Genomic DNA, 14,498 nt, shown 5'->3' with positions numbered 1-14,498 from the left:
TTTTAGACTGTTAAGTCAGAGCTGTTTGGTGAGGGGGACGGGGGATTGCCAAATTGTCATCTTTGTTTTTTTCTTTAATCTTCTTAAGCATTATCAAGAAAGAGTAAATCTGGGCGAGTGTTGTCGTCTTCCAAGATATCAGTTCCCCATACAAAATTCCTGAGAAAAATCAGCAGGATTGGATGAAGTGAAGCGTGTTCTGGAAAAATTCCCAGTGGCTCAGGCTGTCTCTGGATTTTTGTATTTTGGTACAAGGTCATTACCAAATCACTATTTAAACATATGATGTGGAAGCAGTGAGCTGTAGATATTTGCTTTGAATGTAATTTTTTTTAATTCATGTTTGTTAATAATATTTTTTTCAACTTCCCCACATGAGGCTGCAGCAGACAAAGTAGAGATGTAGAAATCAGTATCTTATGGAAAAAGCAATTGCCTGCCTGTCTTCACCTTTCCTTGTACAGTCTTTATTTCTATACCTCTGCTTTATCTGCTGCAGATTCCAATGTGAAGAATGGATTTTCTAAGCCATTTCTTACAGAATCATATTCTAGTTCTGGAAGAACAGCTGAGGAGAATTAGCAAACAGGAGAATTTAGACTAGGTAGCCAGTTCCACAAGGGAAGCTTAGATTTGTTGAAATAACAGTGCTGTAAAAGTTTCTGGAAGGAAATGTAGTCTCCTTTCTGGTAAAGGTGTAACTTGATCAGTCGTTTGAAAAATCACTGACTTCTAGATAGAATCTTTACTTCTTGCTATAAATTATGTGAAGATCAGCTTTTCTTTTTCTTAATGAGTTCCTTCATTCATGCAGGTAAGATTGTAACTTAAGAATGTTATTAGAACACTATTAAATAAAATGGTAGTATTCTCGACAGGCTAAACAGCTGTTCTGAGAGTTCAGGATTAGAGATAAAGATGCACACTGAATTTTATTTCCCATTACAGGTGGGTGGTTTATATTTCAGCTAAGATGAAAGTGGCTAAAGATAATTTAAAAATGAGGAAAAATGAAGTCCCCAGAGTATTTGTTTACAGTTAGATTTGCAGAATGTGTGAAATTTTCCCATGTTAGGTAGAAGATACCAGTAGTTGGGTGCTGTGGTTACTGCTACTATAAAAATAGCAAATGGAGATCTGGGAACTACAGATTACATATAGTTCCTTATCAAAGTTCATTGAGGGGTCTTGATTTTGGCAGAGGGTGTAAGGAGGAGAAAAAAATTGCAGTATAAATACACGGGAAGTCTCATCTGCTCTTCCCCTTAATTTTGAGGCTTGGTTGAGATGAAAAAAATTCCCATCTTCTCCTGTCTGAATTGGAACAATAGGACAGGATTTAGTCAAACTTGTGGCCATTGGGTTTAAATTTACTGTACAGTGGAGACATAATACAGTTGTGTTTCTGATTTTCTTTGCATCCAACCTGAGGCATTTGGCATCTGTTTTTGAGAAATGCTGAACTCTTGTAAATGCAATTAATATCATTCAATGTCATAGCAATCAGAAGCCTTAATACCGTGGCAACATGGGTTGTACGAACGGGCCTGGAGGTGGGAGGTGGGGCATCTGGTGGCTGATCCAGGCTCTGCCATGGATTTACTGTGTCTTTGGAGAGTACCTTGTTATCTCTTTGTGTATGCTTTTTGCTTTCTGTAAGTGGAAATGGTAGCTCTGTGATTGATTAGCTAATGTCTCTACAGTATTTCTGAATGCAAAAAATACTATGTTCTCTTTGCTCTTTCGTTACATCTGTAGACCCAAACTGTGAGGTGGAGCAGCCCAGTATTAGGTGCTGTAGTTCCATGTTGTGTGTTCTGGTCTGTCCCTTCCCCATCCATAAAATAAAGCTCTGGATGTTTCAGACTGAGAAATCACAGGAATATGAATGAATGAAAACTGTCAAATTTTGATACAAATTTTTTCTTTTCCATAGTACTTCCTTTCTAAAACTATATCTCTAAGGAAAACTTTATACATTAAGCTTTTGTGTTGATGTTGGGCATCATACAATCATACAAACCCTCGTGTCCTTCCTCCTTTGGGCATGTTTCACTTTGTGCATTAAGATCCTCAGGCACTGACCTGTTGGGGGTATAAGAATAGCTTGTGACCATTGTATTTAGGACTGTTGTGGTAGATATGCACAAAGAGGTAGAATTAAGATTAATCAGAAAATGAAATTAAGACCTTCCAAGTATGTGAGTACTTCTGTTTTTTTTTTATTATTATCATCTTTTCTGCTTTTACATAACTTTCTGACATGTGCATGAGACACTGGTGTATGACCCAGTGACTTCAAATCTGTGCAGCAGAGAAGAGTGCAGTGCTGTGGAGCCTATAAGCACATTAAACTTCCCAGGGCAAAATACCCTCAGCGTCTGGGAGAGGTTAAATGTTCCAGGGGAGAGGTTAAGCATTTGTTTTGTCCTCTAATTCTGTAATTCCAGAAGCCAGATTAGTTCTGAATCATCTGAACCACATTCATTCAAGATTAATGAGAAAGACCAAGTATGGAAAATTTCAGTTGGTAAGTGCCTTGGCTTTGAGCAAGCGGTAGAAGGGGAGCTCGTACTGGCGGCAGCCTGTAGGTCATGCTTAGTTTTGAGTTTCATTATTACTTTAAATTGGTGAAATGGAGAGTCACACTGTACCAGATGAACAAGGAGAATTTCAGCATGTGACATGAAGCATTCTTGGGGGGACTTGCAGACCTTCCCTTCCTTGTTACCATCTATTTCTATTTCACTTTAGTTCAGGTTTCCCGTATTGTATATGCATGTACTTATAGCCTTGTGCATGGTCAAGGTATGTGGGTGTCTTTCAAACTAGCAAGCAGTGTATTCTCACTAATGGATGATGAGCTGTTTCTGGAAGATATTTGTATGTCATTAATCTCAAGTCCAACTAACTGACAGGCCATGGTTAAGTCATGGTTAGAAATGTAAGTGGGAGCCTGATGCAGAAAGTATTTGTGAAATTCAGACAGGTCTACCAGAAAAGCTGCTTGAAGTTCTGTAAAAATAATAAATGGAGAATCCAGGGGTAGAATAACAGAAGTAAACTGAGTCACCTTTGGCTCTTCTAAATTCTGCTCAGTTTCAATTTTTGGGAGAAGTGCCTCTTTCGCTGAAACTTCATATTTTTTTAAGTGATAGCTCTGCTGTATCATTATGGTTCAGTTGCTCAAGTAATTAACATAAAAATTCTCTAAATCCTTGTCTGGTTTTTAGAGTTAACTATCAGACAGGGTCTTTACATCGAGTTGAAAGTGAAGGTATGCTAGACATAGCCGGTTGTTAGGACTACTTCATTTTCTTCTACCTGAGATGAAAGACTTTTTTTTTTTCTTCCAATGCAATTCTAATGAAGTAAAAATAAAACAGAAATGAACCTCTTTTCCCTCCTTACTTGTTCCACAGAAAACACACTCTCTCCTCAGAAAACTGGAGTGCTCCATTTCTAATTTTGTAGACCGTTGGAGAATCAAACTTTCCCACGCTGGCCAAGTCAGTGTTTGAGGCTGCTGCAGGTCTGAAGAGGCTGTGGCCCTCTGTGGTCTTGGAGGCCAGAGGCTGCCCAGGAATGGGATCCTCTCCTCAGCTCGTGTTTTGGGGAACTGGCCTGTGTGAGCTGGCACACACACACACTCCACAGCACACAAGCAAGTTTAGACAATTCCTGAGCTTCCCCAGCCTGACTACCACCAGTTTTTCATCCAGTGACAGAGCATCCAGTAACCATTAAATCACAGTCGTGGAATAAGGAGAAAAGCAGCACTACAACATGCAGAGTAGCCTGCAATGTTTTTTCTTATTTCAAAATAAGGAAAGCAGGGGAAATTATCAACCCAGGCTGTCGTAAAAGTGTACTGTATTGTTTGTGCTTTAACTGCATGCACTTCAAAGGATTTCTCCATTATCTAATGTGTTGTTGCTTAATGATTATTTATTCCTCCCAGAGATCTGTAGTCTAGGTTGGTAGGAATGTATTCCTGTTTTCAACACAAAAGAAGAAAAATATAACTGAGACAGGAAGGATGAAGTAACTTGCCTTAAGTCACAATGTGATTCAGTGATAGAGGCAAAATTAGAATTTGAGGCTGATAGCCAGCAACTCCTTACTCCCATTGGAAGCAAATCTTTTTTTAATTAAAATTAATGTGGGATGGTTGTCTCAGCATGAATTTCTAAATATATCAGGACTCTTTTCTATTTCAATATTCAGCCTAGAATTATACTGTACTCACAATAAATGTGTTAAAATATTTAAATACAGAATAGTGACAGTTTTGCATTTGCACTGTCTGTCGTACCTCAAATAGCTGTCTCTCTTAAAACAACAACTCTATAGAAATTGAGGTATTTTATGTATTGAAATAACAATTTCTCCATTGTTGTCCATAAAGATATATTTAGCTCTTGGCAAAGACCAAAGTTCTTGCTGAAGGCCACACAGTCTCACCCTGGAGAAGAGAAGGCTTCATATATCACTTCAGCAGTGAGAGACTTCTGAGTATCACAGCAGAGTCATTGATGGCTTCCAAAAGACATGACCATGTTTTTCTTGAAATCAGAAATCACCCTTTTTATCTCTAATTTTGGAAATGTGAAAAGGTTAGGTTTTTTTATTATCATGATCTCTCCCACCCGCCCTCAATCGTTTATTTATTTTCTTAATTATTTTAAGTGGACACAGTGGCAGGAGAATGGCTTTGGCTATTTGGAGGATGTAAAGATTTGACCAACTTTCCACTTTATCCTTCAAAAAGTAACATTAAATTTTATTTTCAGGTGTTTTGTTTGTGAGTAGCTTGCCTGTGCAACTTTTCCTTTGTCTTTAATAAAAATTTAGATGTAATCCCTCTGGCAGTCATGTCATATAGAAAACTCATTTACAGCGTGCAAGAGATCAAAATTTTATTATCCACTCAAAAATGTGTTAGGCACCCTAGAGAAACCAGGAAAGACTCCATCTAGGAGCTTAAAGTCTCGATCCCACATGTCACAGTAAGTGAGAGATACTGAGGAACAATAAAAGAGGGAATTGCAGAGAAAAGAGAAGCATTACCAGAATGTTAGATCAGTCTTCATAAATTAAAAATTAGTATTGTGAATTCATAAATCATTTTAAAAATAATGTTTTGTCAGTTATGCAAAATTAGAGAAGATGGAATAATGATTTTATATATTTAAAATCTCTGAAGTGATCAGTTTTCATTAAAATCAGGAAATACCTTAACACGTACCTTTCAGATATTTTTTATGTATTGTCATTAGCCCAGTTAGTAGAGGGGTTTTTTTTTCCTTTGATTTGAGAGCAAGCGTGCTTGACTGTTGCTAGGTGATAGCTAATTGTGATATTAACGGCCAGCAAGCTGTTGGCAGAGATTGTAAATTTTTTTTCCTTGTTAACAAAATGTATGCATTAGAGGTGCAGCAGTATATAAATGCTTCTGTATTGCTCAAAATTTATAATGTGGGTGATAAATTCGTTAATGTAACCATGGTTATACTGCCAGATGTATAGCATTAACTGCTCTTTGTACTGCAGTCTTGTTAGTCCAAGTCCAGTAATGGCATTCAGGCTGAATGTAGAAAACTGAACGTGATATGGTAATGGCAGAACCTGTGTTCCCTGACTTGGGAAACGAAGACCTAAAAAGCAGCATTGAGGATGACTGGCATAAGGAAGTACTGTTCATCTTCCAACATCTAGAGGGATATTATATTCCCACAAAAATATACTTTTCTTCTCAGTTACCGCCCCATTCTAAATTTACTTCTGGAGGAATGGTAAAAATTACTCTCTTCCAACTTAGTTGGACATGCAGTAATACTTTATGGTAGTGGTCTGAGTGCAGCTTACATGGGAGTTGAATGTACTTGTCAAGAGCATTGTTCCTTGCTGCCATTAGCTACAGGGTTTGTCGGACTCCAGGCAGATAAAAGCACCTATTGCTATGGTTATCGCAGCAACTTCAACATAAGAATGATTGGTTTTTTTGCTGCTTTTCAGAAACCTTCTCCAGTGGTTTTGTATACTTGAAAGATGGTCCATTGGTTGCCGTTTAACAAAACAGTTTGCTGTTTCTAGGTTTGGTGTCATTTTGATGTTGTCCTTCAATTCACTGTTTGTTGGAGATGTAGGTGAAACTTACTGCAAAGAATTTTTTACTATGGGATGGGCTGGCAACGGTGCATTTCCAGCGCTGGTGCAGTGAGTCTTTGTTCTCCTCATCTGGCAGCTGTAGCTTCTGCTCATTGGGATTTGCAATTATATTGCTTTCCTGGTAAATCCTGTCGGCCCTGGGGCAAAGGGAGGTGATCACAATGAATTGCGTGCATTCCCTTCCACTTTCTGTGCGTTACTGGGAAGTGGTTGCACTTGGTCACCAGAAAAATACTGGTGTTTCCTCCTGCCGCACCTTTCTGCAGAATCCATGTTGACCTGGCTGCAGAGGTGCTTTGGTCAGTTGCATGACTCGCATAGCCATCACTGTCGCTTGTGCCCGTCATTTTTGCCACTGCCACAGGCGATCACATGGCTGGTAAGGTAAGCTGGGTCCCGGATTCAGGATCTTCTGTCGCTGTTGCCTGTTTGCGGTCTAGCAGCTCTTTGCTGACTACATGATTTGTGCTGGGTATATTGTGTACAACAGCTCGTTAGCTTACAGCTGACACTGTTAATCTTCATATGCCTTACCAAGTTGTCCTCCCCTTTCCTTGGGGCTTTCGTGGGAACGTTCGGGCTTGTGAGTGCTTTGGCACTAACTGTCTTCTTGCAACTAAGCCCACTGGGTCTTTGCTGTGGTCGACCCCGAGGTATGGACTGCCTTCGCTCCCCCCGCCAGCCATCCCGGTCCTGGTTAACAACTCCCTGTTTCAAGGGCCTTTGAAGCGTGGGTTCTGGGTTTTTTTGCTTGCTTGCTTGTTTCTTTTTCCCCCTTTCTGTGTCCTCCTGCTTACCATTGCCCTCTGGACATATTTGGTAACAGAGTCATTGGCCTATATTTATTGCCTTTCTTCTCTGTTTTCATCATCCCTTAATTGTGGTGTGCAGTCCCACACAACTGAGTTTGTTTTGAATTTTTAGTTGTTTGGGGTTTTTTAATCTATTAATCAGGCCTTTCTGACAAAGAGGCCTGTGAGAGTTTTTGGCATAGCTGTGAAATACTGCAACTGTGAAAGAAAATTCATACCCTGGCTTTTTTTCTAGTGTTTGGCTTTAAGAACTACAGTCTCCTTGCTCTAACGTAAATTCCAGCAGACAAAGGATTTATATTTCCTTTTTTTAAGTCTCTTGAAGCCTACATACCTTTTAAAGGTTTTAAAAATGTGCAGCATACGTTTTGGTAGAAATAATTGAGCCGGGGCTCACACACATTATTGCTTCTGTATGCCCTGGGAGCTGCTGGTTTGGTTGGTTGGCTGGCTGGCTGGCTGCCAGGAAACCACGCTGATTGGCCAGCCAGCTTTTGGGTCGGCCTGGTTTCCAGCAAAAGTTGTGTCCAAATCAGCATATTCCCATGGAATGTTTTAGTTTTCAGCAAAGCATCATTTTCCTATGGAAAAGCCTTTCTTTCAGAAAAATCTCCACTACCCCTCAGTCAGGCGGTTTCCCATGCTTGGGGCCCTACAGCATGCTGAAGTTTCCTGCAGGTTGGGTCATCAGAGGAAAAACAGCTAATTGCCTGGCTTGAGTGGAAATCAAGTCCCATTTGTCATTAAAAATTGATAGAAAATCCTCAGAAATGCTGGATTTAATCAGAGGTGGCTTCTGGTTCCAGGTATCTAACTTTACATGAACAAAAGCTCACAAGTTAGTACCGTTAGTCCTTAGTTTTCTTGGCGGCTTGTTTTCCACACGGATGCGAATGCTTGCTTTGCTCCTCCGTGGTGGGGCACTGATGCCGCAGTAAGAATGACCGTTCATTTCAGAGGGAGATTGATCCTGCACTTGACACAACTGAGCTTGCGTTCGCTGGTGGTCAGTATAATCTGCTACTGTTTTATGCGTTTTGAACAAATGCTTTTACAGTGTGAATATCCCTTTGGCTGAGGGTATGCTTGAAATTAGTGTGTTTTCTGCAAATTAAACCAATGATCCTTAACAGGTGACTGTTGGTGTTTCCACATATCTTCTTACCCTTGAACTGTTCTAACTCATGTTCTTTCAACATGTTTGTTTGAAACTCCAGCTCTTTATGATTCATCCAAGCCAAAAAAATACATGAAAGCTGTGTTTGTTTCTGCTGCTGGGAGATTAAGTCAATCCAAAACTGTGTGTAACAAGAATATATTAGGCCACAAGTGTCTTTACACTGATATAAGAGTTGTTCAAACTAGTTACTACTTTTCTTCTAGTAGCCATATGGGGATTTATTAGAAATTGACTTTATCAGTGTGCTTGGCTAGTAAGTTAGGGGGAAAAACGCTGCCATTAGTAATGCTAATTGTGTAAGTATTAATCTTATTCACAGCATGTGTTTATTACAAATGAAAATTCAAAAAACAGATTTTATTTTTATTTTGCCTAAATACAGAATGTCCTGTTAACTTCTACAGGAAAACCAGTCATTGCTCTCCAGTAACTTAAAGGCTGAAAAGAAGAAACAGTTCGTTTGAAAAAATGTCTGCGATGGCCCAAATTGCTTTTTATTATAGATGGTCTTTAGAAGAATGAACTTTTTCAAATGGTTTCTTAATCTGAAACAGGGGGAAGCAGTTTTTGAACATTTTAAAGTGAGAGATAGTTTAACTCTGTCATTTGTCAACTTGAAATACGTTTTAATAATTAATACCATCTGAGATTTGATGTGCAAGAGTTTGGGAACAGAAAGACAATGTATCCAACGCTGATAAGGCTTAGCTAAACTTCAGCAAAGCCCTGCAAGCACAGGAGTGTGTTGTTCGAAAGGCTTCACCGGTATCTGTGGCACATTATTTACATGCTTGAATTCTTTAGCTTCCTTCCCTGAGAAGGCACAGTTAATTTTCTCAGTTCATGAAGGTCTGCGCTGAATCAGATGGGTTTTTCATGAAAACCTCAGGCCTTTTTTCAAGTTGGAAAATACAGATAAATAACCATTGCTTTTTTTCTTTAGCAGAGACATTTTGTCCATTCCAATATATATAAGTTTTCCCTATCCTTTCTTTAACTCCACTTCCACCCACATACAGGAATATCACAGTCTGGGAGTAAATTTTTTACTACAGCTTCATTTTGTAATTCCACTATTTTTTACTTAGGCTTTTGATACGTATAGACATGTCGTTCTATGAATTCTGATTTCTGCGGCACATTGATACACTATGAAGACTGCTTTAGTGCTTTCCACTTGTAGCTTAACACGTGCTGTCCCAAAGACTATTCTGGACTCTGATGCGATATAAAAATGTGGCTCTATTCTACACAAGTGTGAATGCCTTCAACAGCCCTTGACCTTCATGTGAGTTGAGGAGCTACACTTGAAGGACTGAAGCTCACTCTAAGAAATGCAAACAATTGAATACATTAAGCTGTATGAAGTGAGTGTGCTTGTTTAGACAAGTGCATGCCCCAGTACACTCTAGCACTTACGAATGTAGGCCTACTTAACTTCTTTTTGGTCATTTTGGTCTCTTTCTCTGTCTCTCAACTCCCCTTTTTGTTCAGGAGTATAGAAGGCTTTTATTACTTGTGTAATTGCCTTGAATCCTTTTACAGTCCATATTTTAACACTTTATTTAAATGAGTCACACAGTGAAGTTTTTATACGTTAGCACAAGAGTTTCTGCAGAATAATTATAAAAGTAGTGTGTGTTTTTTATATATGGCATTTTATTAGAACTTTGCTAATGCTGTAAATGTAATGGACAACATCTGTTTTCCATTTCAGTGCTTTTTGTGTAGTGATTGCCTACTCACAAGAGGAGAAGGCTAACTGAATAGAAATAGTGTGCGTGGCTTGCTTCACATTTTGCCTGCAAAGATGAAGGTGATAAAGGCAGAGTTGTTTTATAATACTCTTACTGAAGGGTATTTGGTCTCTTGCTTTGAATTTGGGCATAGGGTAATCCTTTATATGTTGATAATGTAGTTTTGTGGTACTAATTTCAAGAAAAACTTAGTGTAGTAAAATATGTATGATTGTCTTTAAGCTTTAGAGGACTTATTTGAAGCCTATTTCACAACTGTAGAAAAGATCAACTAGCAGTCAGTCTCTTCCATCTTCCTCAACAGTGCTATAACAAATCTGTGTGGTTTTAGTTATTTCCCCTATATATTGCGCTTTTAAAATACTTACTAAGTCTGAGCCCTAGGATGTAATCAGTGAACTCTTAGGTATAGTGCCTTTCACATTGAGGACTCCCCCTCCAAACGAGGAGAGCAGCAGACCTGAAGGCACCAGTGTGTGGATTTCCCCTGGAGATAATGAGCTGCACAGCAGTAGAAGGAGGGGCATATCTGGCAAAAAGTTATTTACATTGTTATGAAAAGTGCAAGGTTGCCTTTTATGTCCAGGAAGTTTGGTTGCTTTTTAATTTTTCCCTGAATAGCTCCGCACAGTAAATAGCGTAATGCTCTATATGTTTGCGTCTTGGAGAGCCAAACAGCATCAAGGAGCTCCCTGCGGACCATTCTTTCCTTGCATTCTTTTCTGCTGGATCTCCTGTCATTAGCTTGGGCATCTTGTGAAGTACCCCAGGCTGAAGCTGCTGTTAGTTATGTATATAGCATTCTCTGAGGAGTGATTGGGTAGGGTTGCTGCTTGTATAAAGAACACATAATATTAGGAAGTTGGTTTTGTTGCTCTGATTAGGGCTTCTGATCTTGACATTCGCCATCAGTCTCTGAATGGGGTAATGTTAGCAGACAGCTTTTGCTCTGAGCCCCTGCTTTGAACTACATGGGTTAAAGAACAACAACAAATCCTTCTGCCTGAGTGAAAGGCTGTGCAGAGGGCGCTGTAGGAAGAACAACTCTTCCACTTTAGCAGAGGTTGTTACCAGGAGTGTGTTGGTGTTACATCTCCAGGTCTTCTTATGCTGCTGTTTACCTCACAGATATGCCATCAAAATACATCTGCAAAACCTACTTTCCTTGGTCACCGTTTTAATAAAATCACCCTTCTTATATCCCCCACAGTACCTCCCATTTTTCCATCCCATCAGGCACAATTTCCCTTCACCTTCAAAACTCTGCACGGCCTCTCCTTGCATTGTGTGTCTTCTCTCACGTGCTCTCTAGAATTTGCCTTTGCCGGTGAAGCTGGATGATTCATTGCCAAACGGCTACGTTTTCAAACAAGCACTTTTGCATACTTCCTCTGCTTCTGCTCCTTGTTCTCCAGATCTGTAGTTACCTTGTTGTCTTCCTTGAGCTCCCTCTTTGCTCTGGTAGCTGCAAAATGGACAGGGGAGAGGGAGGTCGCCTGTCAACTGACAGCTACAGGTCTGTCTGTCCTGCCAGGTCTTTATGTTCTCCCATCTGTTTTCTGGCTTACTTGAACTGCTGTTGAGGTTGTTTGAGAGGATGCCATTTTTTCCTACTCCACATCGCATTGCCCCTAGCGCAGTGGGATTTCTCCTATGCAGTGCCTCCAAACTAAAAACATACCGTGTTTGTTGCCTTGTGGCCTTGTCTCCTCTACTGAACTTGCTGTCCCAAGCAACCAAAATCATCGCTAAGAAAGTAAGCTAAAAAAATCAACGGAGGAAGCCAAGTTGAGAAGACCGTTCTGTTGCTTCCTCTTCTTCTTCCTCTTTCCCAGCAAAGGTTGGGTTTGTTGCCCAGTTCCAGCCATGTCTGGCAGAGGCGAGGTGTCCCAGAGAGGACAACCCAAAGCGCCGGTGCGAGCAGGGGGCTGCGTGGAGGCGGGAGCCGGAGGGGGCTGCAGCCGCCACTGGTGGTCACAAGCACCCAGCCTGCGTTCACAGACGACACTGAGCTTCGTTAATTCAAGGGCTCGTGAGATGGCTCACTTACCAGCATGTTCTCTGCTGCAGTGAGGTGCATCTCTTATTGTATGGCGCTCCCGTGGACGTAGTAGTCCTGTGTAAACACAGCAACTATGTAATGTTTGGCTAAGGCTTTCTCATGTCGATGCTTTAGCTGGAATGGTGGGTTGTTATGACTGAGTAAAAGCTATAAAGCATTTTGTTTTTTAGCAGATGACTTTGAAAAAAGTCATATATTCTGCTGTACTGTGAATTCAGTAAATATTTTTGACATTGATTTGTTTCTTTTATTTATTTATTTCAAACTGCTTTTTTCTCCCGTCCTCTAAATTAGAGCATGGGCGTGTGCTATGCTGAGGATTTTTTTCTCTTGTGAAGAGAATGTGAATCTTGAATCAAATTAACCTATTTTTCAAGTTAAATTTTAGGCCCTTGCTTGAAGGCAAATGTGCCATGAAGTTACATTAGCTTTAAAAACAAAATGGATTTTGTACAAATAGTGGCTTGTAATTATTAAATGTAAATGAGATTTTCTTTACACTTATTTCTTATTACCTTTAGCACATCAGGTCCACCCATTTGGCCAGGAAGCACCTTTTTCAAGAGAAATGGAGCCCTTCTACAAGGTAGGTGATGGATACTACATCTTAGAGTAACTGTTCTACTTAACAAATACCTCTTGCAAATTGCACAGCTTTTAAAATATTCACTGGGGAAGAAATGACCAGTTATTTTTATTTTCATTATTTAACCTGTTTCCTTTATTTTGTGTATCTGGTGCTATGAAAATGGTGTTTTATTGCATAAAGTGAGTATAGTCTATGAAAGTTGCTGCTTTTTTTCTTTCCTCAGGTTATTATTTGCTTACTGTAAATTAAGGCAAAGGCATTTTTTTTTCCTTTGTGTGGAATACAGAGTGCCCAGAACAAATGTTCGAGTAACAATTATAGCTGTCTGGATGGGGCAGGATTGTTTTTTGAGAGAAACCCATTCTTTTAGTCCCTAATTGTGCTGATAGAAAAATGTCTCTACAGGTAGGGTATCAATGCTGTGGTGAGGAAAACAATGACAGAAGATTTGTCTCAAGAAACCTACCAGGTTTAAGGGTGTTTATGTTCATAGGGGAATTTGAAATATCTTATTTCCATTAGATGGACAATATGTGCATGTGCAGATTTGATAGGTGAATGTTGTCAGTCTATTTTTATTAGACTTTTAAAAATTATTATTCATTGCTAAGTGTATTTACGTTCCTGCTATTGACTACATAGAACTCTCATTTTTCTTAACAGAATTGTCTTGGGCACACACACAGAAGGCTGTGTCCCCAAACTCTGTGCATTTGTATATGGTGCAAAAGTAACTTAGACCCTTTAGGATGACTTTGCAGTTTTCGCAAGTATTTGTCCATGAAGTTTTGTGCTCATTCTCATGGTGCCAAGGGTTTTATGGCCTGCTTTTTGTCAGAAAATACTGTACAATGTTCTCCAGAACATTTATCCAAATTACTTAGGATGAAGCCTTACTCATAACTAGATTTACAAACATATAATTGGCAAGAAATACTGCTCACCTTCCACATACCAAAGTAATTCAGCATCTGTAGTTTGCCTGAGAATATTTTTCAACTGATTTCTTGTACGTATCTATGAATTTGCATCATTAAATTATCTAATACCCATGCTGAGATTTGTTCAAACATATATGAAATATATTAAATGATTCAGATTATTTCTTAATGCTAGGCGATGGTATAAATTGTAAAATTTGGAATCTTTTGAATTTGGTCTGACTAGGATAGCTCTGCTGTCTTTGCAATGTTTCCTACTGGAAAGAACTGAAGAAAAGGAAAAAAATCCTTGTGAAAAGATATGATTGATTAGTTTTCTTTTGTTGAATGATTTTGTTTCTGAATGTGTACTAGCGCATATACAGTCTTTGTAATTTGACTTCATAAAATGTGAAATATTCTGTCAAGTCTGTACAGTTTAAGTGTTGACCTACCTCTTACTATGATGCAGGTTCTTTAGGAATTAAGAGCAACTATTTTGTGGACCTCCGTATCTCAGTAGTCACTTAAAGCCTTCTCTTAAGAAAGAAGAAGGCTCTTCTCTGCTCTCCACCTTCCAAAAAAAAAAAAAAGAGAGAGAGAGAAAAACCCTAAAACCCAAAACATTTCCTCATATTAAAAAAAGAGAGAGAGAGAGATGACTGTCTTTTCAGGCAATTTAGCAAAGCCTTACAGACCTTTAACTGAGTTGGCATTCTGTGTTGCTGTTTCAAGTGGAGAAGCCAGCTGATCTGAACTCTTACATACATGATACATGAAGTTGGAGGGAAGAGAGAGTAGAGTGAAGAAAAAACTTTATAAAGCCATCTTTTAACACTTCCTGTTTTTAATTTTAAAACAAGAAAATAACCCAAACAGCCTCTGTTGTGTTTTTTCCCTTCAGTGAGCTCTTTCATGTGCAGGTCTCAAGGAAATAATAAATTTGCCTCTTTCCTGATCCTGACTGCCTTTTCCACAAGAGCTGTGTAAAGGATTGCTAGCGAGTG

The 14,498-nt window shown here is 39.3% G+C and overlaps 1 protein-coding gene across 11 annotated transcripts in view; it reads left to right on the top strand.

Moving 5' to 3' along the window:
• Positions 1-14,498, top strand: part of FOXN3 (forkhead box N3) — a 221,601-nt gene that overhangs the window by 134,352 nt on the left and 72,751 nt on the right. For all 11 annotated transcript variants that reach the window (XM_067296910.1, XM_067296911.1, XM_067296918.1 and 8 more), the window contains exon 4: positions 12,504-12,568. In XM_067296910.1, the coding sequence (XP_067153011.1) occupies positions 12,504-12,568 (65 nt within the window). The remainder of the gene's footprint in view (positions 1-12,503; positions 12,569-14,498) is intronic.

This window comes from Apteryx mantelli, chromosome 4 (genome assembly GCF_036417845.1).
Source record: "Apteryx mantelli isolate bAptMan1 chromosome 4, bAptMan1.hap1, whole genome shotgun sequence".
In the NCBI taxonomy this organism is placed as follows: domain Eukaryota; kingdom Metazoa; phylum Chordata; class Aves; order Apterygiformes; family Apterygidae; genus Apteryx; species Apteryx mantelli.
The sequence above is the reverse complement of the archived record's forward strand: the minus strand, read 5'-3'. Positions and strand labels throughout refer to the sequence as shown.